At 47.0% G+C, this 25,811-nt stretch overlaps 2 protein-coding genes across 5 annotated transcripts in view; one reads left to right on the forward strand and one right to left on the reverse strand.

Moving 5' to 3' along the window:
* The window catches only part of LOC308475875 (unconventional myosin-X-like), a 79,872-nt gene extending 72,867 nt beyond the window's left edge, over nucleotides 1-7,005 (reverse strand). The window contains exon 1 of the mRNA XM_081003350.1: nucleotides 6,827-7,005. Within this exon, the coding sequence (XP_080859476.1) occupies nucleotides 6,827-6,847 (21 nt within the window). The 5' untranslated portion in view covers nucleotides 6,848-7,005. The remainder of the gene's footprint in view (nucleotides 1-6,826) is intronic.
* Nucleotides 7,006-7,149: 144 nt separating this feature from the next.
* LOC308474239 (uncharacterized protein) lies at nucleotides 7,150-25,033 on the forward strand. Of its 4 annotated transcripts, none has more exons than XM_081000357.1 (3): nucleotides 7,150-7,343; nucleotides 22,911-24,114; nucleotides 24,370-25,033. In XM_081000357.1, the coding sequence occupies exons 2-3, from the start codon at nucleotides 22,918-22,920 to the stop codon at nucleotides 24,454-24,456; spliced, it is 1,284 nt and encodes a 427-aa protein (XP_080856483.1). In that variant the 5' UTR covers nucleotides 7,150-7,343; nucleotides 22,911-22,917; the 3' UTR covers nucleotides 24,457-25,033. The 4 variants fall into 4 exon arrangements, with proteins under 4 accessions (XP_080856483.1, XP_080856485.1, XP_080856486.1 ...); XM_081000359.1 differs by having other exon boundaries at nucleotides 22,911-24,081; XM_081000360.1 differs by having other exon boundaries at nucleotides 22,911-24,058.
* The last annotated feature ends 778 nt before the right edge of the window (nucleotides 25,034-25,811 follow it).

Consider the following 25,811-nt stretch of genomic DNA (forward strand, 5'->3'; position numbering starts at 1 on the left):
CCCTTTCTTTCTTTATGATCTTATCGTGTCTCCTCCTGATGAACGTTAGCATCTTGGTCCAAGTCACTAGCAAAGGGCTCATTATTTATATCCCTCTCTTTGTCATGAACAGCCACAGAAACTCTACTAAAATTCTCTTGCAACTCAGCATCTCAGTTGTGTTTGCACAAACTCTGGAAGAGCCTCTGAAGGTGAGAAGACGCAAGTTTTGGACAAGACTCCAGTTGGTTTGCCTCAGAAAGAGGGGCTCAGAAGGTGCATAATAATGGGAGCACATCCCAGGGATCGGAGGCCATGGGGGATGCTATGGAGGCCAGCCTGAGTTGCTGGGCTGCCAGTTGTTTCTTCCTAACAAAAACTGTGGTCCACTATATTTGCTAATTGTTTATTGCTAATGTGATGTGACGCTGTTGGATTCACAGTGTAATAACTAACTGTACTACCTCACGTTGCAATTAACCCAAGTGCTAATAGACAGAGGTGGCACAGAAAGCAATGCAATGCAACAACACCTTACTTCAATAATAATAATAAAGCATTCCCAAACACCTACCCTGTGTTCTTGAAGTGATATTTCTTATATAATTGGAAACTTAATTTTTCAGAGTGGTTAAGTAGCCTTACAATGAATGACACATTGGTATCTTTAAAAGGGGGTGGGGAAGGAGTTAGAAATTCTTAGGAGCTGATTCACTTCTCTGTCTTCTCCCCAGCCAAATACTCAACACTCATTAACTTGCCACCAAATTTGTGTATTGAGCTGGTGTCTGGCAATATGAACCACAATGGGCATTTTACACAGGAAAATATTGATGTGGCACACAAGTGAAAAATACACACATGTGAAATAAAAACATAAGAAGATCCTTGCAGGATCTTCTGGCCTATCTACTCCATATATCTGGCCTATCTACTCCATATATCCTGCATATATCCTGCATATACAGAGGCCAGCTAAATGCCCATGGGAAGCCTGAAAGCAGAACCTGAGCGCAATAGCACTCAGCCTTAGATTGTCCCTTAGATTGTACACCAACTTCTGAATGCAAGTGCAATTGCTCAGCCTCCATATCACATTTAATATCCTTCAAGTGCCCATAAGGAACCTCTTTGATCACTACTCCTGAGGCTTTTGTTTCTGACCCATGTTATCTTCCCTGCCATATATCCAAAAAGGTGTGTGTCTTGAACATAAGAATTTAATTCTAGTGAGATATACTGGTTAGTGCTGGCTAAGACCAAGGAGGTTCTCAGCCATGAATTGCACTGGGTGACCTTGGGCCTATTTCTCTCTCTCTCTCTCTCTCTTAGTCTAGTTTACCTTCCAGGGTTGTTTTTAGTATAAAACGGAAAACCCTATACTCTCTGGAAGAAAGGACTGGGTTGTAATAAACGAACAAATAATAATTAGTCTTGTGAGATCAAACCAACATCTGGTTCAGCACTCTTACATCAAAAAATGGGCAGTCAGATAAAGACAGTCAGTGCCACGCTCGCCTCCTGATTTCAGCGGGGTCGTGTGGTGCCCTCAAAATGTTGCTAGATGTTTTGGTCTATGACTCTCATCAGCTTCAGCCAGCATGGTCAAGGATGATTAGAGTTGATCATCCTTGACCATGCTGGCTGAAGCTGATGAGAGTCATAGACCAAAACATCTGGAGGGCACTACATCTCCTACCCCTAACACACACACCATCAATCACCCCTGTCTCTCAGGAAGAGAGCAGTGAGGCAACCATCTCCCTGGCCAAACATGCTATACAATAACCCAACCTTCACTTATGCTGAACATGCTTTATTCCCTTCTATGGTGGCAAGCTACTTGTTCAGGAGGCAAAAGAGTCAACAAAGGGGTTTTAGACATAGGTTGTTCCATGCTCTGTGGCTCCACCATCTTCTCAACCAAAGAAAAGTCACTTGGGAAGATGATGGCGTAAGGAAAAACGCAGCCACCTAACTCATCAGAGAGCTAAGCGAGGCACAAAGTTTTGGAACATGCAGACAAACCATCCAGACCAGAAATGGATGATGAGAGCAGAGGAGAAACTTCTCAGAGCTTGACCCAGGCCTCCCCGCCATTCATCCCAAAAAAGCCCTGGCACAAAAAAGGCAGAGAGCAAGAGGCAGACAAACACAAGGACCACATCCTCTGTGGCCGTCCACTTCCTGCCCACAGATATACAGGGAAAACACTGTCATAGTCACAACTCCCTTTAGACACCCTTGTCACCATCTTCTCTCCCCGACCACCCGGTTCTTTCTCTCACAAACATCCAGCTGTGCAGGAGTTTTCATTGCGATTGCAAGCCACTTTCCTCCTGGCACAGAGCTGCAGTCATCTTCCTCCCCTCATTCCACCTCTACCTCTCCCTTGCTGAGCTGCTTCTGGTTACATGTCCAGGGAAGAAGCAGGCCAGGGTGACTAGGCCACTGTGGAAGATTTGGCTTCTCTGAGATGGGAGGGGGAAGGGAGAGCAAAGCAACCATTCAACCGTTTGCTCTGGTTTTCAGCCTGCAAAGGGAAGTGCCTGCGCCTGCTGGCAGGCTTCCCCAGAGAGCAGAGCAGCCTGCCCACCGTACATGCAGAGGCACTAAAAGGCACAATGGGCTCTGTGCCACCCAGGACTTCCACAACACCACAGGGGATGCCCTTCAAGCCATTGAGCCTATTCTGAGTGTTGCTGTGTGGTTTGGTTTTGTTTCATATACTCAAGACACAGCACGGAGCTACTGCTTGAAGCCAAGTTATCCAGCCAGCAAATCATGCCAAGCACAGAAGTGGCAGCCAGCTGGGCAAGAGGGCAAGCAAATATGAGCAGTCCTATGCCCACACGTCCCCCTCAGTTCACACTCTGTCCCTCCTGCCACAGTCGGCTTCCTCATCTCAGCCTCCATCCATCCACCCATATGCTTTTCTCAGTCTTGACTTTGTACATGCTCTCCTCCTCTTCCCCCCACTCCCCCACCAAATAAAGCATTTGCTTTGGGATTTGTATGCCTCTCTAATCTTCCTCCATATAAGCCTATCTGCTCTCACTGCTGAGGGGCATCTTTGAAGGTTAGGTAGATAACATGACACCTTTTCAGCCACTGCACACCCAACAGGCCTTGGGAGCCCTCTTCCCCAGTGGAGGGGGGCAGGGGTAGATGCCCACCTCCTTCCTGACCTTCCATCACTGTGGGAAGAGAAAACTCTTAGGTTTTAGAAGACTTCAGAAGAGGGTTGTTGTTGTTTAGTCTGCTATGCCTCGTTTCTGTTTCTGCTCTTCTCCCCCCCCCTTCTGTTTAGTTATATTTTAAAAATTGCAGATGGCTGTATTTAGGTTTGATTTTACTCACAGCTTTAGATGAGCGGCTCAAACCAGAAATGGATGTCGAAAGAGAAGCAGCTTCTCAGAGCTTGACCCAGACCTCCCTGCTCATCCCAAAGAGCCACAGTCCCCAAAGGCAGACAAGACAGAGAATCACATCCTCGGTGTCACCCACTTCCTGACCACAGACATGCAGGGAAAGTTGTTCAACAGAAAAGTAGGATATAATTTAAAAGCAAAGGAGCAAACCTAGCCTGTTGGTTGTAGAGTCTTGCATTTGTGCTGGGCTGCCAGAATCTGTTCCAGTAACAAGCGTAGCTCTTGGATAATGTAAAAATAGATGCATAAATAAATAATATGGAAAGTGCCTCTAACCAGGTCTAGAGTGCCCTTCAGTAATTTTTTTTTTAAAAAAAGAATCACAAACTTAGGCATTCCAGCCAAGGGCAGCTATATGCTGCTTTGCATGTAGAAGATCCCAGTTCACCAGGGAGGACTGGCAATGTCCTCCCATCTGAAATCCTGGAGACCCATTGCTAGTCATTGGAGACATTTACAGATAGGTAGCCGTGTTGGTCTGCCATAGTCAAAATAAAAAAAATCCTTCCAGTAGCACCTTTATCTGAAGAAGTGTGCTTGCACACGAAAGCTCATACCAAGAACTAACTTAGTTGGTCTTAAAGGTGCTACTGGAAGGATTTTTTTTATATTGGAGACATTGCTGAGCTAGATGGACCAATGGTCTGACTCAGAATAAGACAGATTTCTATCTTCCTGTGCAGATCCTTTTTGGCTACTTGACTACCCACTGGAGGTACCTGCAACTATGCTTGGAGACTACTGAGAAAAGTCCTGGTCCCTGCAGGGTCTGCCCTATAGAGCCATGCTTCTACTGAGCAGTGTGTGTGTGTGTGTGTGTGAGAGAGAGAGAGAGAGAGAGAGAGAGAGTGTGCGTGCGTGTGAAGGGCTGCAAAGAACTGTCATGGATGTAAAAGGAGGGCTGATACTTTGTTCTGCCTGCATTTCAAGTCCTTTCCATACTGGCTGGGGCGCAGAGGGTTGAGGGGGCAAGATGCTCCTTTGCGAGCTAATGGGGCTCCCTACAATTACAGCCAGGCACCAGACGCTCTGCGCAGCATTAGGTTAATCAGTTAAAGGGTGCAACAGCAGCTCCCGGCCACATTCTGTGCAAGGAGAATTGGGGGAGGGAACAGCAGACACGGCCTGCTGTGTGAAGAGGGGAGAGGAGGGTGGAATCCATAAAAACATCTGTTCAGATAAAGAACACAAAGAGAGGGTGGGGGCAAGATGGAGCCCCTTAAACCCATTATCTGCTCCTGCTCCCTTAGTGCCTGGACAGCTCAGACACTGAGCTTAATGGCCCAGAAACTAACAGAGGGTGGGAAAACCTCTAGCATCAGTCAAGGGGAAAGCCAAAGGCCAAAGTGGCCCAAAGACCATCAACCCCCCAGTCCAAGCCACAGCTTAGCTGTGCTCCCACACAACTCTTCCGCACTATGGTCCCGGAAAACAGAATTAGGACTGCCATGGCTAGCCATTTACTGCTCAGTCATCTGGTGCTGCTTCAGAAAAGGGCAGCGACAAGCAGACCGTGCAGCACGCAGCATCACTGCTCACATCAAGGCCACTTTCAGCCCTTAGTTTTCTTCGGCACTTCTAGGCCAGAGTAAGAAGGCACTCTTGCTTGCACAGCAGTAGCCAATTGCTGCATTAATAAGACACCTGTCAGATGTCTGTACAGCTGTAGCTCTTGGGAAGAGAGGGGTATACAGGTTACAATGGTCTGGGGGAAACTAGGGCTTTGGGCTCCATCTCCTGAAGGCAGGCTGCAACAGGCCAAGTTGCCCCTGGTATGAAGGAGACTTAGCAGCAGCCACCAATGGCGCTTGGAGTAAGTGTTCTGGGTTACAAAGACCAAGCCCAAATACACATAGGCAATAGTAGAGGCCAAGTGAGGCAGCAAGTGTTTTCCAGGCAAATTGCTTCACCCCCCTCATCCATCACACTGTTGCTGGACCCCTGGTGGTTACTTAAAGAAAAGGTCCTTTCACATACAGTACTGTATAAATTATAATTGAATAACAAACTGGCACATGAAATAAGTATGGATTCCTACAACTTGAAAGTTTACTCCATCAAAGTCAGCAAGACTGACTTCGGAGGAAATATTGGAGACGGTTAATGTGAAATGTACAGTTATTTCTTTTTCAGGAATCAACAGGCAAGACTATTCGTGACTAATCCCCCCCCCCCCGCTTTGCCCTCACCTTTCCCCTCCTCTCCCCAGTATTTTTTTCTTCTGCTGCCTGTGTCCAGCATCCTGAATAAGGACATGTGGAAATATGCATGTGCACATGCGCATGCGCACACACCCCAGCCCTCTTCAACTGTATTGACGGGAATTCCTTGGGCACAGAGCCCGAATTTGCTCATTTGGAGGAGGGTAAGGTGACTGTTTTCACTTAAAAAAACAAACAAAAAACCAGACACAGCAGCAGCTGAGTGCCACTTTCAATCAAGGGAGCACCCTGTCATCTCCTCTCCCCAGAGAAACAGAGGAGTAGATGCTACATGAGCGTAGCAAAAATCCAGCGTGTGAATTAGTAACACAGACAGACATAAAATCCCCAAATGGCTCATCCATTTCAGAACGAGTTCGGGGTTTAATGCGTCTGTTGGGGTATATTACTCATTCACACAGGAGGATGCACCCATCCTCGCAGAAGCAAAGGAGGAAATCAGATGTGCCAAATGTGCCCCCTGGATCCCAACAAGTCAAGGTTCAAAGCCTCCTTTGTCATCACTGGAGAGAGGCTTGGACACCAATAGACTGTACAGACCGGCTGAAGGGTGGGAGATTCTCGGGGCCAGTTTTAAGGGTCACCCACAGCAACCAGACTGTCTCACGCCCGCCTCCCCTCCCAGAAGGAAACTCCTGCTCCAGCGAAGCTTGACAAGCATAGCCCCGGTCTAGCAAACGGATCATCACCCCTTGCTCCCAAAAGGTCCCCATCGGACCCGGTTCTGTTTTCCGCTGGAGACCCTGCAGCTTTCCCCCTCCCTCTTCTTCCCAATGCCAGGGTTAAGTGTGAGGATGGTGCCCCTCCTTTACCTTTCATGGGCAGAGAAGCCCCCCTCTGCTCCTTGGATCTAAAGGGGGAGAAGCCCTTGGCCTCAGCCTCGACCCTCCGCCAGAGACCCTTGGATCAAAACGAGACCCGACACACCCACCCCCCGCCCGGGCAGTCTCGCTCAGCCGTTTGACGGCAGCCCAGCCGAGCCTAGCAGGGGCGCCTGGGGACCGGGGGCGACCCCTCCTCTTTGGCCGGCCAGCTGCTGGCCGGGTGGAAAGGGATTCCGTGCGCCCGCCGCCGCGCTTGAAGGAAGGCGAGGGGAGCAAAGGCAAGGGAAGAAGAGGAGACCTAGTGTCGAGGGACTAGCAGCTTGGAGGGGGCGGGACTGTGCCCTCGGGCTCGTCCTCGCCGCGCTCTCACCTCCTGCAGCTGGGGGTCCATCTGCTCCGAAGGCAACGCCGATTCCAGGGACGGTGGCGCTTCTCCCTCATAGGCGTCCACCTGGCCTGGTGAGGCGGCGGAGGCGGCGCCCTCGCTCCAAATCTTCAGCGCCTCCCCGGCGCGCTCGGTAGCAAGAGCCGCAGCACGAGCATCCCGCAGGCAGAGCGAGCCCAGTGGCCGGCTCCAGCCTCGGCTCCGCCCCGACGCCTGATTGGAGCCCGAGAGCGCCTTGGGTGGCGCCTGCTTCGCGCCAGCGCCGGCCTGTTGCCCCACCGTCGCCTCCGCCCGCCTCGAGGCGCGGAGGGATCAGGGAGGTCGCTCCCAGGGACGCCGGCCTGGAAGTCCTGCCCCCTGTGATCCCGTTTGTGGGTAGCGGGAAAGCACTCTGCACTTGCTCAGATGCTCTCTTGTTCGTGCTTAGCGCCGAGTATATGTTCCATGGTTTGAGACCTGGAGATTCTGAAGTGCTAAATTGGACATAGCGACGCGCAGGCTGGTAATTTTCTTTATTTTCACATTTGTATCGCACATGAGCATGAGGTTCTTAATCTCAGGGTAGTGGGTTGAGCAAAAGATTTCTGCATTGCAGGGGGTTGGACTAGATGACCCTCGTGATCCCTTCCAACTCTGTGATTCTGTTATTTCCTCCCAAGGAGCTTAAGGTGTCCCAATAGGGTTCTCTCGTTGCAACTCTTATTTAGCCTCTTTGTCAGCCTAGCCAAAGATCGGGGTTATGGGTGTTGTAGTCTCCAAAAATACCTGGAAGGCCACAGGTTCGCCGTACCTGTTACACACTGTCGTGGGCTCTGCAGACCCTCCAAGTGCCCCTATTTTCAAGGAACATCCCCAATTTAGAGAAGCCGTCCTGGTTCCTGATTTGATCTTGCAATGTCCCACTTTTCCTGATGGTGTCCCTATTTTCGCTGGAGAAATGTTGGAGGGTATGGAATTATCCGACCCCCAAGCTGTCTGAAGGCAATCCTGTAGCTTTCCTGAAGCTTTTTAATGTTTAATGTTTTATTATGTTTTTATATATGTTGGAAGCTGCCCAGAGTGGCTGGGGGAGCCCAGTAAGATGTATGGAGTATAAATAGTAAAATTATAATTATGAAAAGGGACGTCCCTCTTTTCAATGGAGAAATGTTGGAGGGTAAGTGCCTGTTGTATTTCTTTATTCTGCAACAGCTTGTCTCTCCACTGATTTCAATACAAGAGGATTCTAATATTTTGGTTAAATATATGTGGGGTATGTGTGTTAATTGCCCTTCAGTATGTTTTCAGCATTTAAAATATCCACCAGCAGATGTAGTGTGTGAAATGACAGGCTGTGCACCGCATGGTGCCATAGTGTTCAAGTGCATGCATGTGCTCTTAGAAAACAAGAAACAGTCGCCCACCCACTCAGAAATGGAAGAGAGGCCTTGGGACACTCTTTCCCACCTGCCTGATTTATTTTTTATTTTTGGACTACAACTCCAATTAATTCCTGCCAGTGTGGCCACTGATCAGGGATGCTGGGAGCTGTAGTCCAAAATATCTGGAAGTCAGCAAGGGAAGAAGTGGAACAATGAAAAATGGGCAAGGCCCAGAGTCACAGGGAAGGCCCGGCCAGATGGGCGGGGTATGAGTAATAAGTTATTATTATTATTATTGTTGTTGTTATTGTTGTTAGTATTTATTATAAGGCAATTAGCTCACACTAGTGTGTGTGCATTAGTATGTATTTATTAAAAAATGTTTTTATACCACTTTTTATTTAAAAATCATAAAGCAGTGTACAGCAGAATATAAAAACTACCACAAAACCACAACCTGTATTGTAATAACAACAATAATAGTTAATCCAATGCAAAAAGATTAAAAACAGACAGATAATAATTGCCAACAAAGGTTTGGGGAAATAAAAGAGTTTTCAGTAGGCATTGAAACACCAACAATATGCCATAACTCAGAGAGAAGTTTGCATCTATATTGCAGTTGTTGCATGTTAAAAGAGACTCATTTGATTAATCATTTTGAGTTTTGTTTAGTTAAGCAATACATTCATCAATTTAAACTGAATATGTTTGCCTATAAGAAGAAAAACATTCTGATTTTTGCAAGGCACCCATTGTTCGTAGTTGCTACCTGCGTGGGACGTCCTCTTCAAAAATGCAGCCTCCCTACTCGGAGGAGGGGACATCTATTCTCAGCAGTCATGTACACCACAATCTTTTTTAAAATACTGGCTGTTTGAAAACATTTACAAATCTCTTGCCCAATTCATTGAGTGAAATATTTTAAACCAATTAATCTATTAATTGACTCAGTGTTGCAACTCATGTTTTGTGGTTGTGCTGAGCAAGATGGGTGCTTCGTGTACCTGATGAGTGGGTTGCAAGTCCATGAAAAGCGCCTGCCAAAATGCGTCTGCCACAAGAACTCCTTTTTGTTCTGGTGAAAGAAAGGATGAAAAGAGATGCAAAGCTTGCTGCTCGGTGTCTGTATCAGAGCCAGAAAGTGATTCTCCGTAGCCACTAGTCATGTGGCAAACCCATTAGTGGGGTTTTAGGGTCTCTGCGGGAAAATTGCGGCAGGAGTCCTCCAGTTCAAGGCAGCCTCTCTAGTGACCTAAAAGGAGACATTCACAATACCCAGTGGGAAATGGTAACGCTTTCCCTTTCTGTAACCTCTGTCTTACTTATTACATCCCTTATATGTCTCAGTTGTTCTTTGTACAGTGGTACCTCGGGTTAAGTACTTAATTCATTCCGGAGGTCCGTTCTTAACCTGAAACTGTTCTTAACCTGAAGCACCACTTTAGCTAATGGGGCCTCCTGCTGCCGCCACGCCGCCGGAGCACGATTTCTGTTCTTATCCTGAAGCAAAGTTCTTAACCTGAAGCACTATTTCTGGGTTAGAGGAGTGTGTAACCTGAAGTGTATGTAACCTGAAGCGTATGTAACCCGAGGTACCACTGTATATGAGATGAAGATGGATGGATGCTTCTTCAAGGTAATGTTTGTGAGCAACAAGTACAACTCAACACTATACATGACACCCACACACCACATGAAAAGCAGCATGAGAGTTTTTCTCCATCTCTCATAACAATAGAATCATAGAATTGTCGAGTTGGAAGGGACCCTAAGGATCATCTAGTCCAACCCCCTGCATTGCAGGAATGAATATGCACTGTCCCATACGGGGATCGAACCTGCAACCTTGGCATTATCAGCACCATGCTCTCACCAACTGGTGTTTGGGGGCTTCCAGTGAAGCTGAATGTTGGAAGATTCCGGACATCCAAAATAAAGTACTTCTTCAAACAGCATATAGTTAAATGATGGAATTTGCTCCCACAAGAGTCAGTGATCACCACAGACTTGGATGGGTATACATGAGGGTTAGATGAATTCTTAAGATGATAAAGCTGCCAATGACTACTAAGCCTGATTCCTCATTCCACCTCCACGGTCAGAGGTAGTATGCTTCTGAATACCAATTGCATGGGCAGTGGCAGAGGTGATGAAAGTTGCTGTCCAACAACATCTGGAGAGCCACAGGTTTCCCATCCCTAGCATACAACAAAATAGGAGAACTAATGGTATATTAGAGCAATACAGACTCCAGGCTATATATTTGTGTAGATGAGAACAGAGTGGCTTTGTGCAATCAGAGGAGAGTGTCTTTCCAAAAAGGTGCATGAGATACTGGAGATTCCATCAGTTAACACTCATGGTGATGCGTGATGAATGCTAGGAAGTCTCATAGAATTAGTTCTGTTGGCAGCACCCCTGAGCACTCTGAGCCTAGTGGGCCAGTTCTTCAGAAAGAGCTACATAAGTGCCACACCCTTTTGAACACAATTTTTTCAAATATCTCTCTACGTCTGCAGTGATAAGAAAGGTGTTAAGGTCTTTGAGAAGTGTAAATTTATATTGGGTCCCATAGATTGAGAGCATAGCCAGTTTAGGATCTGGCTGCAAAATTTAGCACATGATTCTAGTTATATCTCAGGAGTTTTGCTTCCAGAAAAACCCTCCAGACTGTGATGCAGTTCCTCAGAATGCCAGGAATGAGGCTCTGGCACAGATGTCTTTCAGCAGGTACGGAGATGTTTGTGTGCCAAAGGAGTGAACAGGAAACACTGCTGCTGGGATTCCTGTCACTTGCTTTGCCAGCTCTGGAAAAGAACGGAAACATTCTGTTCCCTTTGTCCCACATTCCCCAGAGCTGAGACTTCTATCTGGAATCTGCTAGGTGCAGAGGCTAATAGTATGTCAGATTGCGGCTTTAGATGGATAACAACATAAGCTACAAAACCCCAAAAGGGAAACATGATCCCCCCCCCCTCTTTAGCTCTCTTCTGGTCTGTAAAGAGAAAAATGGGCTGTTCCCCCCCCCCTTCTAAATGCCCATGAATGAGAGGGTAGGGCACACTATAGTGAAAGAACTGGAATGTTACAGTCATTGATCAGGCCATTCCCATTTCCTCCACAAAGCCACAACTGGAGGTAGCCAAGAGGACCTCAGTCTAAGTGCCTGGTGGCAAAATAGTGGCTCCCATCCAAGGCCATTTCCACTGTAACCTGAAACACTGAAACTCATTCTGTTTCTCTTGACTCTTTTCCTGTGACTGGGACTTTCATCACTGAATCATTGTGGAAATCAGACATGCAGCACATCAGGGTGTGTGATGCCTTACTTAGTATAAGAGGGAAGGTCCCTGCTTTCAGGGACTTACAGTCTAAAAATTAAGGGCACTGGGAATTGTGCAGAGGAAACTACAGCTCCCAAGATTCTTTGCAGGACCTCATGTGCTTTGAATGTGTGCTGTGGATCTGCTAGGAAGCAAGGAAATGACCAAGGAAGGGAAAGCTGGGAAGGGGGCACGGTGATTAAGAAAGCAATAAGTGATTGTTTCAATTAGATGTGTTTAGGCTTAAATTACAGAGTTATAGTAATAGGTTATGCCAGTGAAGAAGTTGTGCCCTGTGGTAGCACCAGAAAAAAAATGGGTGGGCGGGCATAGAAGGGGCAAAATATATTTCTATGTGGGTGAGTTGTGTTCCACATATTAAGAACTATGAAAGAAAAATAACAGTGTAAGTTAATAACAGTCTACAATGGGGGGGGGGAATGAGCTCCTTTTTTGGGGGGGTGCGGGTTAAACCACAGAGCCTGGGACTTGCCGATCAGAAGGTCAGCGGTTCGAATCCCCGTTGCTCGATCCCTGCTCCTGCCAACCTAGCAGTTCGAAAGCACATCAAAGTGCAAGTAGATAAACAGGTACCGCTCCGGCGGGAAGGTAAACGGCGTTTCCGTGCGCTGCTCTGGTTCGCCAGAAGCGGCTTAGTCATGCTGGCCACATGACCCAGAAGCTGTACGCCGGCTTCCTCGGCCAATAAAGCGAGATGAGCACCGCAACCCCAGAGTCGGTCATGACTGGACCTAATGATCAGGGGTCCCTTTACCTTTACCTCCCCCCCCCCCCCGGTACTGCCCATGGTTCTGCCAGAGTTCTAATAAATAGGTTGGTTTTGAGGAGAGATTTGAAGCGAATAAAATGGAGGGTGGGATGAAGATGGGGGAAAGAGCTCAGGGATGGCATGGCGGGGAGGGGAGGGGAGGGGGGCGGCTAGATGCACCATCAAGAGCCAAGGATGGGAAGACCAAGCCTCAGAGAGTAGAAATCGGATGCAGAGGAGACTGAAGAACTGACAAAGCAGGGAGAGCTTTGGGCAAGAGGCAGGATCATCCAGGACTCTGTTGGATCCTGTGTCATTATTTCCCAATTCCTGCCTAGGTTAGCTTTTTCTTCCTTCTGGGAGCCCCCCTCCTTATCAAGCATTTTGAATGACAAGTAGGCGATCCCTATCTAGGATGCTCTCCTGTTGCAGGGAGGGAGCCATCCTGTCTGCCTGGGATTGGCAAGGGCCTGGAGATGCGCCTGGTCACTGACACAGACCTATCAGCACATCAAAGGAGGGTCTGGTGAGCACCCATTTCCTGCCTTCCTGCTGCAGCTCCTTGGATGAGGTCATTCAAAAAGGGGAGGGGGAGGCAAGGGGAAGGAGAGAGAAGAGGGATTCGCCTGAACTGGAGCACTGAGAGGCACTCATGGACTTCTTCCATCTCAGTCCAAATGCATCCCCCCCCCTGCAGTCCCTCACCATAGGACAGTACCTATGCTCCCCCCCCCCAGCAGGAAGCAGCCGAGAGGGAATTTCCCGTTCTGCTGGGGGCTGCAGGGAGCGCAGCAGGAAATGTGTGCTATGTCTGTGCATAACCCACCCATATCTCAAGGTGTGTAAGCTTGCCAGTAGATGAGACATGCCCTGAATGAACAACTTCGATTCAATGATGTCACTAGCTCCATATGAGTCAGACCTGCTTTATCAAAATATAAATAGACAGGAGCTTCTGCCTGCGGGCAACACCTACCTTACTCATGATGGCTTCATGCGCCATATTTGGGGTGGGATCTCCCCAGATGCACAATTCTACCATTCTATGATTGCCTCTAGGTTGATTGCTCATCCTATTCCCAGTCCGGGATCATTTTGGTAGCACAGAGTGAGGCTCGCTCTCTGACTTTTGCTAGCTCTCCCATATCTCCTTTCGAGATATGGGAATGGTTTTGTAGCGAGTCGTGCCATTATTCCATCTACCTCAATGTTGTCTGCACCAACTGGCAGCAGCTTTCCAGGATTTCAGCCAAGCTGTCCCCAGGCCTAGCTGGAGGTGCTGGTGACTGAACCTGGGACCTTTTGCATCCATGGGAGGTGCTGTGCCCTTTGAACTGCAGACCTCCTTTTCTGGTCCTTGGGAGATGTTGTCCAATCTTGAAATTCCTAATTTTGGAGATCTTAGAACAAAAGGTTTATCCCTCTGCCTATTTCTTTCTTTCTTTTTGGCATACTAACCAAGCCATACACTTTCTCTTATGGTTTGTTTTGTTGATTTCTTGCATATATTTCCCAGATTTCTTCCAAGGAATTCCAAGTGGCTTACCTAGTTTCCCCTGTTTCCATTTTATCCTCGCAACAACCCTGACAGGTAGGTTTGGCGTAAGGCCATCCAGTAAGCTTCATGGTTGAGTGGGGATTTGAGCCCAAGGCCTCTGCAGTCTGACATCCTGAACGTAGTGATAATGTTTTTATGTAACTAAGTACAGTACCGGTTCACTCAGATTTTGCAAAATGTATATAAAGTCTGAGATAAATGAAAAATACCAGCTCTTTCCACTACCATAGTCATATTTACAAATCCCTATTTCCGACCACAATTCTTCCAGTTTTTCTAATGGTTTCCAATAGTAACTCCTACAGTCCACATCTGTACTGTTATGAAAGAACAACCAAGAGTCTTGTGGCATCTAGAAGATTGTAGATTTATCGTGGCATAAGCTTTTTTTGGACTAAAGCCCACAACATCAGATGTGAACTCTCTAACCCATGAAATCTTATGCCACGATAAGGCTTTAAGGTGACGCAAAACTCGTTGCTGTTTTTGCTGCCATAAGATACCCCTCTGGAATGTATGCTTTGATGAATCTGCCTTAGTTAGCTGTGGTGGGGAACTCATTTTTGTGTGTGTTACGGTTTCTCGCCTGTCTCAGCAAATCAGGAGATTGTCTAGCCTTGCATGGTAATGATGCATAAGAGTGGATTGCATTTCCTTTGGGTTTAGGTTTTGATCTTTTAGCGCTTAGTAATGCATGGAATTGTGGTTGCTTTAGTTGAGGGACTCCTCAAAACTGAGAATTGTCCTCTGGATGGTTAACATCTGTGGCGTATAGTTTTGCTTTGCAGCTGTTGCTCTAGAGCTCTGCACGCAAATATCTATCTTATTTGTGCAGAACTGTAGGCAAAGGAATCCAACTTATCTGAGTCATCTCACAATCCAGAGACAAGGAACTTACAACATTGCAGATGCTGCTAGGCCACATTTCTCATCATTTCTGGCATTTGGCAATGCTAGCTGAGGACATGAGAGGTGAAATCCACCAACATCTAGTTCCCCACCCCAGCCATAATCTCAGACATATTCCATGGCAGTCATGTTACTTTGAGTAAGATTTGCTTCAATATTTTATTAACCGGCTGCAGTTGTTAGGTCTGTTCATCGCCCAGCATATTTCTTGTGATGAGAAATGGGTTGATATGAACCCAGCCCTCTCAGCTGTTTCCCTCAAGATCCGTGCGTGGAAACTAATGCAGGGAAAGGAAGTTTTTGGAGGTTAATATCTTACGATAGGCCCACAACTTACACAAGTGTTACATTCTGGGGATCGGGCCTAAAGCCAAAATCATGTATAGTCAAAACCCATTGGGTTCAATGATGGGTGGAATTGCCAAATACATTTTTTCCAGAACCCCTCCCTTTTCTGTTCCCCTTTCTTATTTATTTAACTTTCCCTCCATGCATGTAAAGCTGAATGCACACAAGTTACGGGTAAATGCATGCAAGTTGCAGGCTTACTGTATTCATGTTGATCAGCTTGCATGGCTATTAAAATGTGTCAGTTCATGAATCTCCAATGTGAGGATGGGTTCTGGTTTCTTCCAGACCAAGCATGCAATGGGCAATCTGCCTGATTTGTTTCCGTAAGAGTTGTGTGAAGGTTTTATGATGTTGCCGTCAAGGTGCTGCTATCTTCTGCTTTTCCACTGTAGTTTTCAGTCACTTTTCTTACCCCTCAAAAGTTTGACTTTTTTCTTTGCCAAGGGCAGGCAGGAGGGAGTGGATTTGTTGTGCAAGAGAGGTTTTATTTAGCTGTTGCTACTTGTTGCAATGTGTCCACTCTCTTCATGCTGGGTCCTGAATGTGCACTCTGCTTGCTCAAAGGATGTCTACCTGAATGTGTGTCATGAGATAGGCTCCAGCCAGTCTTCAGATTTGGGCCTGAGGATAAACAGATCCTGAAAATCTTTCTTATCTGCCCCAGGAGCATGTGATTGTGGTAGAAATCAATTTGAAGGAATGCCTGTGCAGGAAAGAAATAATTTCACAACTTGAACAGTTCTGCAGTCCTCTACTGATGTTCCTGTAACAACTGTTACTTTATGCTAGAGACTTCTGTGATTTGCTGGTTTGCTTTTGTAGTGTTCTTCATATGAATAAAAGCAATAAAAATGTGTTGGGTTCTTATTTAAACAAAAGCAAAAACCAGTTTGCAACTATTATCTTTTTATTTCACAGGATTTCTATACTGCTTCTTTGCAATATAACCTCAAAGAGATTTCCAAAAATAAAAATAAAATAATCAGGTTGTTTGTGGTTGTTTTGGTTTTTTTAAAAAAACAACAACACCCAGTTAGATACAACTACAGTGGTACCTCAGGTTAAGTACTTAATTCGTTCCGGAGGTCCATTCTTAACCTGAAACTGTTCTTAACCTGAAGCACCACTTTAGCTAATGGGGCCTACTGCTGCCGCCATGCCGCCGGAGCACAATTTCTGCTCTCATCCTGAAGCAAAGTTCTTAACCTGAAGCACTATTTCTGGGTTAGCGGAGTCTGTAACCTGAAGCGTATGTAACCTGAAGCATATGTAACCCGAGGTACCACTGTACTTTAAAAACATTCAAAAATAATAAACTTAAAAGTCTGCTAAAAATCCGATTAAAACACATGTCAGCATTACTGGAGGCATTGTCTGGCTCCAAACGTGTGCTGCGTTGCTCTGATAGTGCTGGAAGAGAGAGGGGCTTGGGCATTGCTCAGCTCTGGTCTTCTGCATTTTCAATCAGTGACCTTTTCTGGACTTGTTTCCACCCCCTCTCCATGTTGCTTTTGTAGGAATTAGGCCTGGCTCCCTTGAGATAGGATCGTGTTCACACCAGCTGTGCCCTTGCTCCGGTGGAATGAGATTAAGGGGGTGTGAGAGGCTTTCACAGGATCACACTGGGGACCTGTGACACCTGCTCCCACCAGAAGAGAAGGGGATTGCCTAAAGGGCATTGCTATCCCAGTCAAAGCTGCCCACTGGCTGGCATTCCTAATGTAAAATGTTTCTGACTGCAAGCCGAGAACAGGCAAGGGCAATGCAATGCAATAGCTGCCTCTTCCAATAGCTTGGGCAGTGGCTGCTGACTTTGTAGTAGATGTGGTCTGCCCTAAGTGGATATCATTTAGACCCCGGTATCTCTAGGATCTTCCTAACTCTTAAGGAGCTCTAACTTCAACCACAACAATAAAAACAGCAGTAGCAGCAGCAGCAGCAGCAGCAATGTTAATGATGACGTTTGACCATGGTTTGCTTGTTTATTATTAAATGTTAACTTTATTGGGAAGACAAACTGCATAATGCCATCACCTGTCTTCATAGTTATAAGCTTGTCCCATCCAAAATGGTCCAAATGAAATGGGGATTTGATCCCCTATTCCAGACCATCTTCAGTTCACAAGCGTTTCACTCAGCAATGTACGAGCTGCAAACCTGCTTCATTTGCCCAGGATTATTAATTACTTCTCCACACCCCATTTTTATGAGAAGTTTTGCTAACCATAAGACTGTTTGAGGAAATATCTTGTGCACATTTCCCCTTATTGGAGGAGGGGTGTGGAAGAAAGTGTGGTCTCCTCGGTTGTGTTGAATGCTAAGCCTTTGCTCCTTTGGTTTGGGCGTAGGACGGGGTGATGGGATTTTGTGCCTTCCAGTTCCCATTTGTGATGGCTGATGAGCTTTGGCGAGAACCTGCTTCAGTTGCACACCCTTCATTATGAGGTGATATACTTCAGCTCGTTCCTAATATTATTTTAAATATACAGTCGTACCTTGGAAGTCGAACGGAATCTGTTCCCAAAGTCCGTTCTACTTCCAAAATGTTCAGAAACCAACGTCCTGCAGCCGATTGGAAGCCGCGCTGGACGTTTGGCTTCTGAAAATCGTTCAAAACCCAGAACACTCACTTCAGTGTTTTGAGCGTTTGGGAGCCGAGGCATTTGAGAGCCAAGGTATGACTGTATCTCACTAATGAGCTAATATCCTTGCTTTTACCTAGCAGGGCTGAACATCTGTTTGTGTCCCTGTAAACTCAGTGTGCAGAAGGTCTATTGGAAAAGATTCTCCAGCTTCACCATATGCTGATATTTGTTTTAGGGTGCATAGAAAGGAACCAGGTTTACAAGTGGCAAAAAAATTAATAATAATAAAAAAAATGCACTGCTGAAATTGTATTCTTTATGAAGCACTATATCTCCCAAAGTTTGGCATATTTTCTACCTCTTCAAGCCAGCTCGGATGAAATGTGTCTGTCTCTGGTACAGTTAGAAGCTTTGATATTACCTCTTCCTGGCTTGGCATTGTTGTTTGGCTGCATAAGTTCACACTCAGAAAGGCAAGCAGAAATGAGCTGATGATGTAATGGCTGGTTTGGGTCATGCATAGTGTGTGTGTTTGTGCATGGAGTAGATACCACATTCTTGTTGCAGTTGCAGAATAAACAGAGTAGTTTGGGTTGATCTAGGAAACATTTCTGTCCTTCTTACAACTAGCGGTGGCTTTGTGCTAGCACAGGGTTGAGGAACCTGTGGCCCTCCAAATGTTGTTGAACAACGGTCAATGGCCAGGAATGATGGGAGTTGTAGTCCAGCAGTATCTCACAGGCCTCAGGTTCCCCACCCCTGGACTACAGCAGGTCTGAAGTGAGTTGAGAGTCCAACAACATCTGGAGGGCCACATGTTTTCCAATCCTGGGCTGTCAGAACACACTTTCACTGCAGAAGGTTAGGCAGGACACACAGTTGAAATCACCGCCACCCTTTCAGTAATTTGTAGTTCCTTTCTTGGCCAGGGCTAGACATCTTTTGTGCTTCTGCAACATCTTCATTTCATGGCTTGCCTGCTGTTCCCCTTCCAGCAGCCTGCTCAGCTTTTTCTAGCAACTGGAGTCTTGTCTAGCAGGAAGTGTCCATCTGCACGGAGAGGTTGGTGCCCTGAGTCAAAGCCAACAAGATGTCATCACCTTTGACCACTGGCCAAGCTGGGTGGGACTGATGAGAGTTGTTGTACAGCAACTTCAGGAAGTCATCACATTGGCTTTCCCTGCCCACTGACCAGTTCAGGTTTTTTGATGCCAAGGAGCTACTGCCAGGGCTTCTGTGCACGTCCAACAGATTAATCAGATCAAGCCTTTCTGGGCATGGAGGATGCAGTGATGGACGAGCCTTCCTCTACTGTAGCCTTTGCCTTCCAGATTGTTTGATCAACAACTGATAGCATCCTGGCCATTGACCACACAGGTTGGGTCTGATGCGGGTTGTATTTCAAAACATGGAAGGCACCAGGTCGAGTCTACTGCACATCTCACTGTAATGCAGTTGGTAAAAGTACCCCCCTCCCCCCCAAAAAGCGTGAGGGGAGAAAATATTGCAAACCTTTTGATACCTGGGACTGGCTCGCTCACCACCACCTCCTTCATTGGCTTCCCTGCATTGTAGTTGCTGTTTACCACTCCCCCCACTAACAGCAGCTCTGAAGCACAGTAAGCCCTAGGGTGGATCAATAGGCCTCCCTTCCAATGGGCAAACCTGCTTTTGAAGCATCATACTGCCTGCGTGCCCATTATTTATACTAAATAGTAAAGTGCCCATTCCCCTTGAAATCATGGTGTGGAATTAACTAGTTATTGCCTGGCCCTGCACCATGCTTTATAAATTGGCAGCACTGTGCTAAAAAGAGGATTTTCCGGTCACTAAAGGTAAGAGATAATGTGGTTCCTTGTGACACTTAAGAACCACCAAAGTGAAATAAGCATTATATTCCTCAGTGCATGTGTAGGGTAATTGCAAGTTACCTAAACACTCCCCCTGCCCTTTGCCCAGGCCTGCATCTTTTCCCAAGACTGTGCTACTAGAGCCAGCTCTGGCACTCTGCTGCCTCCTAGGGAAATTCACAAGAAGTACATAAATATAAAGGTAGCTGTTTTGGTCCATAAGCACAATCCAAAATCCACAGCTGGACAGTTCCTTTTGGGGGGACCAACCCCAAGGCCACAAAATCATGACAAGTTTTGAGGTCTCCAGAACTCTTAGTCAAGAAAGATGTTACACAAATCAGGGTGGGATTGGGGTGGGGGAGAAAAGATAAAGGTGCCAAAATTAGCCTGGATGTTGTAGCCTATAGCCATGAGGTCAGCTCTGTAGATTCAGTTCTAAGATTGGGGTTGCAGGCTGAATACAATTCTGTAACTGACACAGAGTTTCGTAGCAGAGTAAGGCAAGAAGTTGTTACGGGCCGTAGTATGAAGCAAATCTTCATGGCCTGTTCTGCCTTTAAAGCCAGCTGTTGGAGAGAGCTGCTCCCTATTCATGCTGCAGATGTAAGAGCAGACACCTGGATATCAGAGCACCTTTGCTGCTATCAGTTTTCTGCCTTCTCCTGATATGAGAAGAATACATGCGTAGTCAGCAAGCCTTGTAGCTGTATCAGACAAAGTGCACTCTGGTTCGCAAAAGCACGTGCCATAATAAATTTGCCAGCCTTTAAGATGTGGGGTAAGCACAAAGGTCTTTGCTGTTTATGCTGCAACAGACAGTGACCCCTCTGGAAACCATACTTAAGGTTACCCAAGAATGGGCCAAAGAAGCAAAATGGTTTTTTTAAATAAAAATGAAGGGCTGAAAAAGGATCCTGGTTCTCAAGCAGGGATCCAGGGTTTATGCTAGAGAAACAGGGATCCTTACCACAACTTTTATGAGGCCCACCTAAAAAGAGTAAGGGTGAAGAAACTCAGGCCCAGGAGTCTAGCGCATACCTTCAAGCTCTTGGAACTTTTCCCAGGCCACCCTGCTCACCCCTTCCCTATACCATGCCGCCCCCCCCCCCCCAATATGCTTTTGCCAGGCTGGCATGTGGCAAAACCTCTTGCTTGCATGGATGCAGGATGGGGAGCTGTGCCTGGTGTGTGTGTGTGTGTGTGTGTGTGCGTGTGTGTGTGTGTGTGTGTGTGTGCGTTGAGCCCTCTAACATTTGTGCAGCTGGAATAAAGCCTACTGTAGAAAGATGAGTCACATCCCTTACTTTGCCCATGTTTGCTTCTTGTCCAAGCCTACCGCTGGCACATGCACGTACACACACACACACACACACACACACACACACCAACCAGATGATTGCGTGTGAAGTAATGTGTCCCTTGGGTTGGAAAGGTTTCCCCACCCCTGCTATAAGCACTAATCACCGCAAGACCCTTCACTGTCCCTGGACAGTGTCTCTCCCAAAGAGCGCACTCTGTGCATATTTTGCCAGAGAGCCTGCTCTGGTGGTTCTTCCTGGCTAAGGCCCCTGCCTTCCCCCTTGTTTCTCCAGGAAGGTAACAAATCCTCATTCCACAATGCCTTTACTGTGCTAGGATGTTGATTCTCACACAGAGAGAGAAGTTCCTCTTTTTTTCAGAACTCCAGGCATCTGATCACTTCCATGTTACCAACCGCCAGGGGAACATTTATTCATTTGCATGTCTGCTTTCTAAACTTGAACATTTACCCCTCTCCAGGTGACTCTTTGTTAAGCACTAGGCAAAAGGAAGATGATGTGTGGTCCAAGGCAGCAGGGAGGTGGGAGGTCAGTGGAAGTGAAATGAGAAAAGGACCAGGTGCGTGTTGTGGAGAAAAGATTCCAGTTTAGGAAATTTCCGTAAGATTTTGAAGATATCTTCTTCAGCCAAGAAGATAGGCGATCCCCGCAGATTTCTCAATTTTGGGGGCTACAGACTGAGAAGCTCCATACAATTACAGTATATTATCATCCATTCTCCCTCCCAGTGGGTGGCTCTGTGATCTAAACCTCTGAGCCTCTTGGGCTTGCCAGTCGGAAGGTCGGCGGTTCTGTGGGTGAGCTCCTGTTGCTCTGTCCCAGCTCCTGCCAACCTAGCAGTTTGAAAGCACACCAGTGCAAGTAATTAAATAAGTACCGCTGCAGCGGGAAGGTAAATGGCATTTCCATGTGCTCTGGTACTTGTCACGATGTCCCATTGTGCCAGAAGCGGTTTAGTCATGCTGGCCACATGACCCGGAAAGCTGTCTGTGGACAAAGGCCAGCTCCCTCAGCCTGAAGCGAGATGAGGGCTACACCCCATAGTCGCCTTTGACTGCACTTAACTGTCCGGGGCCTCTTTGCCTTTTTTATTTTTACATCCATTCTGACCAGGGAAAGCAGACCTTGGCAACAAGGTCACAAGGTAAAGAAAAGAAGTTTCTGTGTGACACTGCTGCCTTAGGAGTACATTTTTGCAAGTTCGGCTTGTTCCACAGGGATGAGGAAAAGCTCATTTTTAATACTAAAGGAGCATTGTCTTCCTTGGCATCCGGTCCTTTGACCCTGTTAGTTCTGGCACAGGAATCTCCCTTTTTACGAGTACTCCCTTGCTAGCGTGGCTGGCTTATGCCAACTGCAAGCTTTGCCCCACTGATTACAGCTAAAGTTGTAAGGACTGAGTTCCCCTGTTTCAGTGCTGAAAGCATGTCCCAACATGCTGTGTCCATGGCAAAGGGTGTTTATTTGTCCCTCTGTGCAGTGAGACATAACCTGTTTCTTCTCTTCAGGTGACTGCTGTTCCTGGAGGTGGTAAGTTCCCAACTGCAGAGAGTGTTGGGGGCCATGGAGGAAGTTTGAGATAAGGGGGAACTGGGTGTACTTTTCATACAGAGGGGGAGGGGTGGGGAAATGGCACCTCTTTGGACCACAGACACCTTTGTGTCTCAATACTTACTCTGGTTGCATTATCTCTGACATGAGGGTTATAGCTTCCAGTGGAGAACAAGAGCAACAGAAGTACTGCATTTTGGTGGCCCAAAGCCCACCGTATCAGATGCTTGAGGTGTTATCCTCAGTTGGTATTAAGTGGGTCTACACAAAGGTATAAAGAGATTTTGTAAATAGTGAATTGTCAGAGGCTGCTATTTTTTGCATTTCATTGCCGTTTGGCTCCACTGTGTACACACCTCTTTATTTTGAGGGTTGCCTTGTTCTGCTCACAATCCTGTGTATTTAACAACTGCAGTGACAGGGAAAGCTTTGCCTGCTGAGTTGCTTTTCACAACTTACCTAACCTTTCCCCATTCTACTTTCTCAGGCTGCTGATGGCATCGATGGAAGCCTTGTATACTGCTCTGCAAGATCAGATCCAGTCCTTTGAGGGACACATAAGAAGCTGCCAGCAAGCTTTTGACATTGACACCCTTTACAATGTGTTGCTGCTGCTGTCCCCTGCTGCAGATATCCAGAGCCTCGAGCAGCTGGAAAAGCTTGTTGAGTCCAGAGAGCAGGATGGACAGGATAGAGTGAGGATCACAGCTGGCTGTGATAAGTGTGACATTGCCAGCTACATCTCCTGGTTTGTCACCTATGTGCGGTACCTGGGCTCCTTGAAAGGGTCATTTGACACCAAGGTTGTGTTTCCATTGTGTGAAAACCTGTACGTTAATGATGACTCGCTTGATGCATTGACCTTTGGACACAGGAGAGGACATGACCTTCGTGCCCCAGCATCCGTTGCACGCACAGCCAAGCAGTTGTTCTCTGTCAGGAGGAAATGGGCTTTGCTCCTGAAAGGGGACACAATTGATGCACAGTTTTTCAGCCCCCAAAGCTGGCTTGATGTGCAGGGCTTTGGCAGTTCCTGTCCCTTTGGGAAGGTCTTGAGGTTGGTTCCTGACCTCTTTCACAAGGGCTTGGCTACTGCCCAGCTTGCCAGGCTGTGGGTGGAGCGCCATGCCAGCAACCATGGCACCCGCCCAGTGCCCTCAGATCTAGGCTCAACCAAGAGAGGCAAAGGACTGGCTGCGGGCAGCTTGGAACACCATGGATTCAACAGTTCCCTTTGCCAGCCTGGACTACCGCAAGCCCAACATGATTGCTTGGAGGTTTGGCCGCCGCCGCAAGCCACCAGCAGCAGGTGCAGCAATGAGAGGGGCACCTGCATGAGAAGTGGCAGCCAGGGAAGGAACGAGCTGCACAAGATCCATGGGGAACTCTCGTCCCTGCTGTGGCGGGAGGAACGTTCTCTGAGCTTGGAAGCAGAGATTCAGGAGGTAAACCAGAGCATTTCCAACCTGCGGCATCACCGGGTGGCTAAGGAAAGGGAACTGGAAGCCCTTGAGCAGCAACTGGAGAAAGACCATTTGAGTGTGCCCTGCCCACAGCGCCAGGCTGTTCTCTGTGAGCTGGATGCCTTGGGGAGGCAGCTGAGGCTGGAAGAATACCGCAAGAACATCCTGCAAGGTGACTGGCTGCTAGAGTTGGAGGTCAGGCCAGTCCTTATGCGACCAATAAATACAGTAAGAAGCTAGGAAGTTAACCGACTGTGGGACCCAAAGGTGGGCAGTATGCTGCCAGCCCAGAAACAGAGCGAGCTAGATCCCTTGCAGCTGGAAGGTGGTGGGCCTGTGGCTGCATGGAACTGGGTCTCGGGTGGAACCAAAAAGCGATGAATGCAGGGATTCAAAAGGGAGAATAGCAATCTTGAGACAAAGGATGGAAAAATTCAGTCCCTTTTGAAAGATGAAATGTGTGTCTTTTTATCTTTCTTCCAGCTGCAGGAACGCTTCCAGGGGCTTGCACAGCTATTGCAGGGTAGGGAAGAGGTTCCCCTGGATCTTCAGCTTGCCAATGAAACATAGACTCTCCCTTCTGCTTGGTTGCCTGCCTCTCAAATGAAGGTCGACTTGCTTCTGGGTGCAATCAAGCCTAGCTTCCGTTAGGTTGATCGCTGCAATGTATTTAACTTTCATGACTATCCAGAAGCTCCATTCAGTGTGAGACACAGTGATCCATCTCCTGTCACAGGGAGCATTTTAAACCACTGCTCCAGCATTGACAATGGCTTCCTGTGATCCTCTGGGCACAATCTGGGGTGTTAGTTTTAACCTGTAAAGTTCTAAATGACTTGGGGCTAACATACCTAAAGGTTGCACAACATTTATGGAACTCTGTCTTATTGTAAAGTCAGTGAAACCAAAGCTTGAACAGTTGTTTGGAAGCATTGTAAAGCCTTTTTGAATGAGGTAGCTTGGGGAGGCATGATTTAAGCTGGTAACGCAAGGATGTGAAATCTGCAGCCCTCCAGAAGACTCCAACACCCATCATTACTAACCATTGGGTATGGGAGTCAGAGTTGGGAATCCAACAACATGTGGTAGAGAGTTTGGATTTTTAACATTTTTTTTTTTTACACTTCAGTTGGTGTTCTAGTTTGGGATGGAGTAGGTTATATATATTGATTGCTAAATAAAACAATTTGGCATGAGGTCTCTCTTGTTGGTGAAAACTGTTCAGGTAGATCCGTTGTTGTCCCTGGAATGTCCATAGCCTGCAAAGAACACCCTTCCCAAACCCATCCTCTAGTCTAGCATCTAGTAGCAGCGGCTTTAATTCCAATTCTAGTAATAGCTACAGTTGTGCAAGGTAGGATGCAAGTGAGAATTGCTAGCTTCTGTAGGGGTTTGGATAGCTCTTGCTTGCACAGCACAGGACCTTGTTCCACTATAGTGTAGTAGGGGAGCTGTGGTTCATTCAGTTGTGGTCACCAACCTTTTTTTTTTTTTCTGAGATGCTGCTTTTAACACACACACACACACACACACACGTGCACACACTGTTAGTAGCTAGACATGGAGTATTCCTTGTTCACTTGTTTGGGTTTCCATATGCTCGGCGCATGCAGCTGTTTTTAAAGCAGAACTGGAACTTGGTGACAAGTCAGTATTTCCCCAGGGACAGAGTATCAGCCACCAAGAAGTTTTCCGATAAAGTAAAGGGAAGCAAAACAGGAACCAGAATCTGGATGGGGAAGCTGACCAAATTCCAAATGAGAACCAGTTTGTGGTGGTGATGAAATCAATCATGACTTGAAGTCATGATAGTCAGTGGACTGCATGATGGGGGGAAACAGGGACACATGTTGCTGATGAGTTCAGCCACCGCTGGCTACTCAAGTTTATGACCTGGGGTGCTCCTGCAGCTACTGCTGCATCTT

The sequence above is a fragment of the Podarcis pityusensis genome (genome assembly GCF_964106645.2).
Source record: "Podarcis pityusensis genome assembly, chromosome: 1".
Taxonomy (NCBI): domain Eukaryota; kingdom Metazoa; phylum Chordata; class Lepidosauria; order Squamata; family Lacertidae; genus Podarcis; species Podarcis pityusensis.

Bases quoted from the DNA above. Each gene is read 5' to 3' on its own strand.
- LOC308474239 (XM_081000357.1), top strand. From the start codon at position 22,918: ATGGCATCGATGGAAGCCTTGTATACTGCTCTGCAAGATCAGATCCAG. The intron at 24,115-24,369 runs GTAAGAAGCTAG...TCTTTCTTCCAG, and splicing joins TTATGCGACCAATAAATACA to CTGCAGGAACGCTTCCAGGG.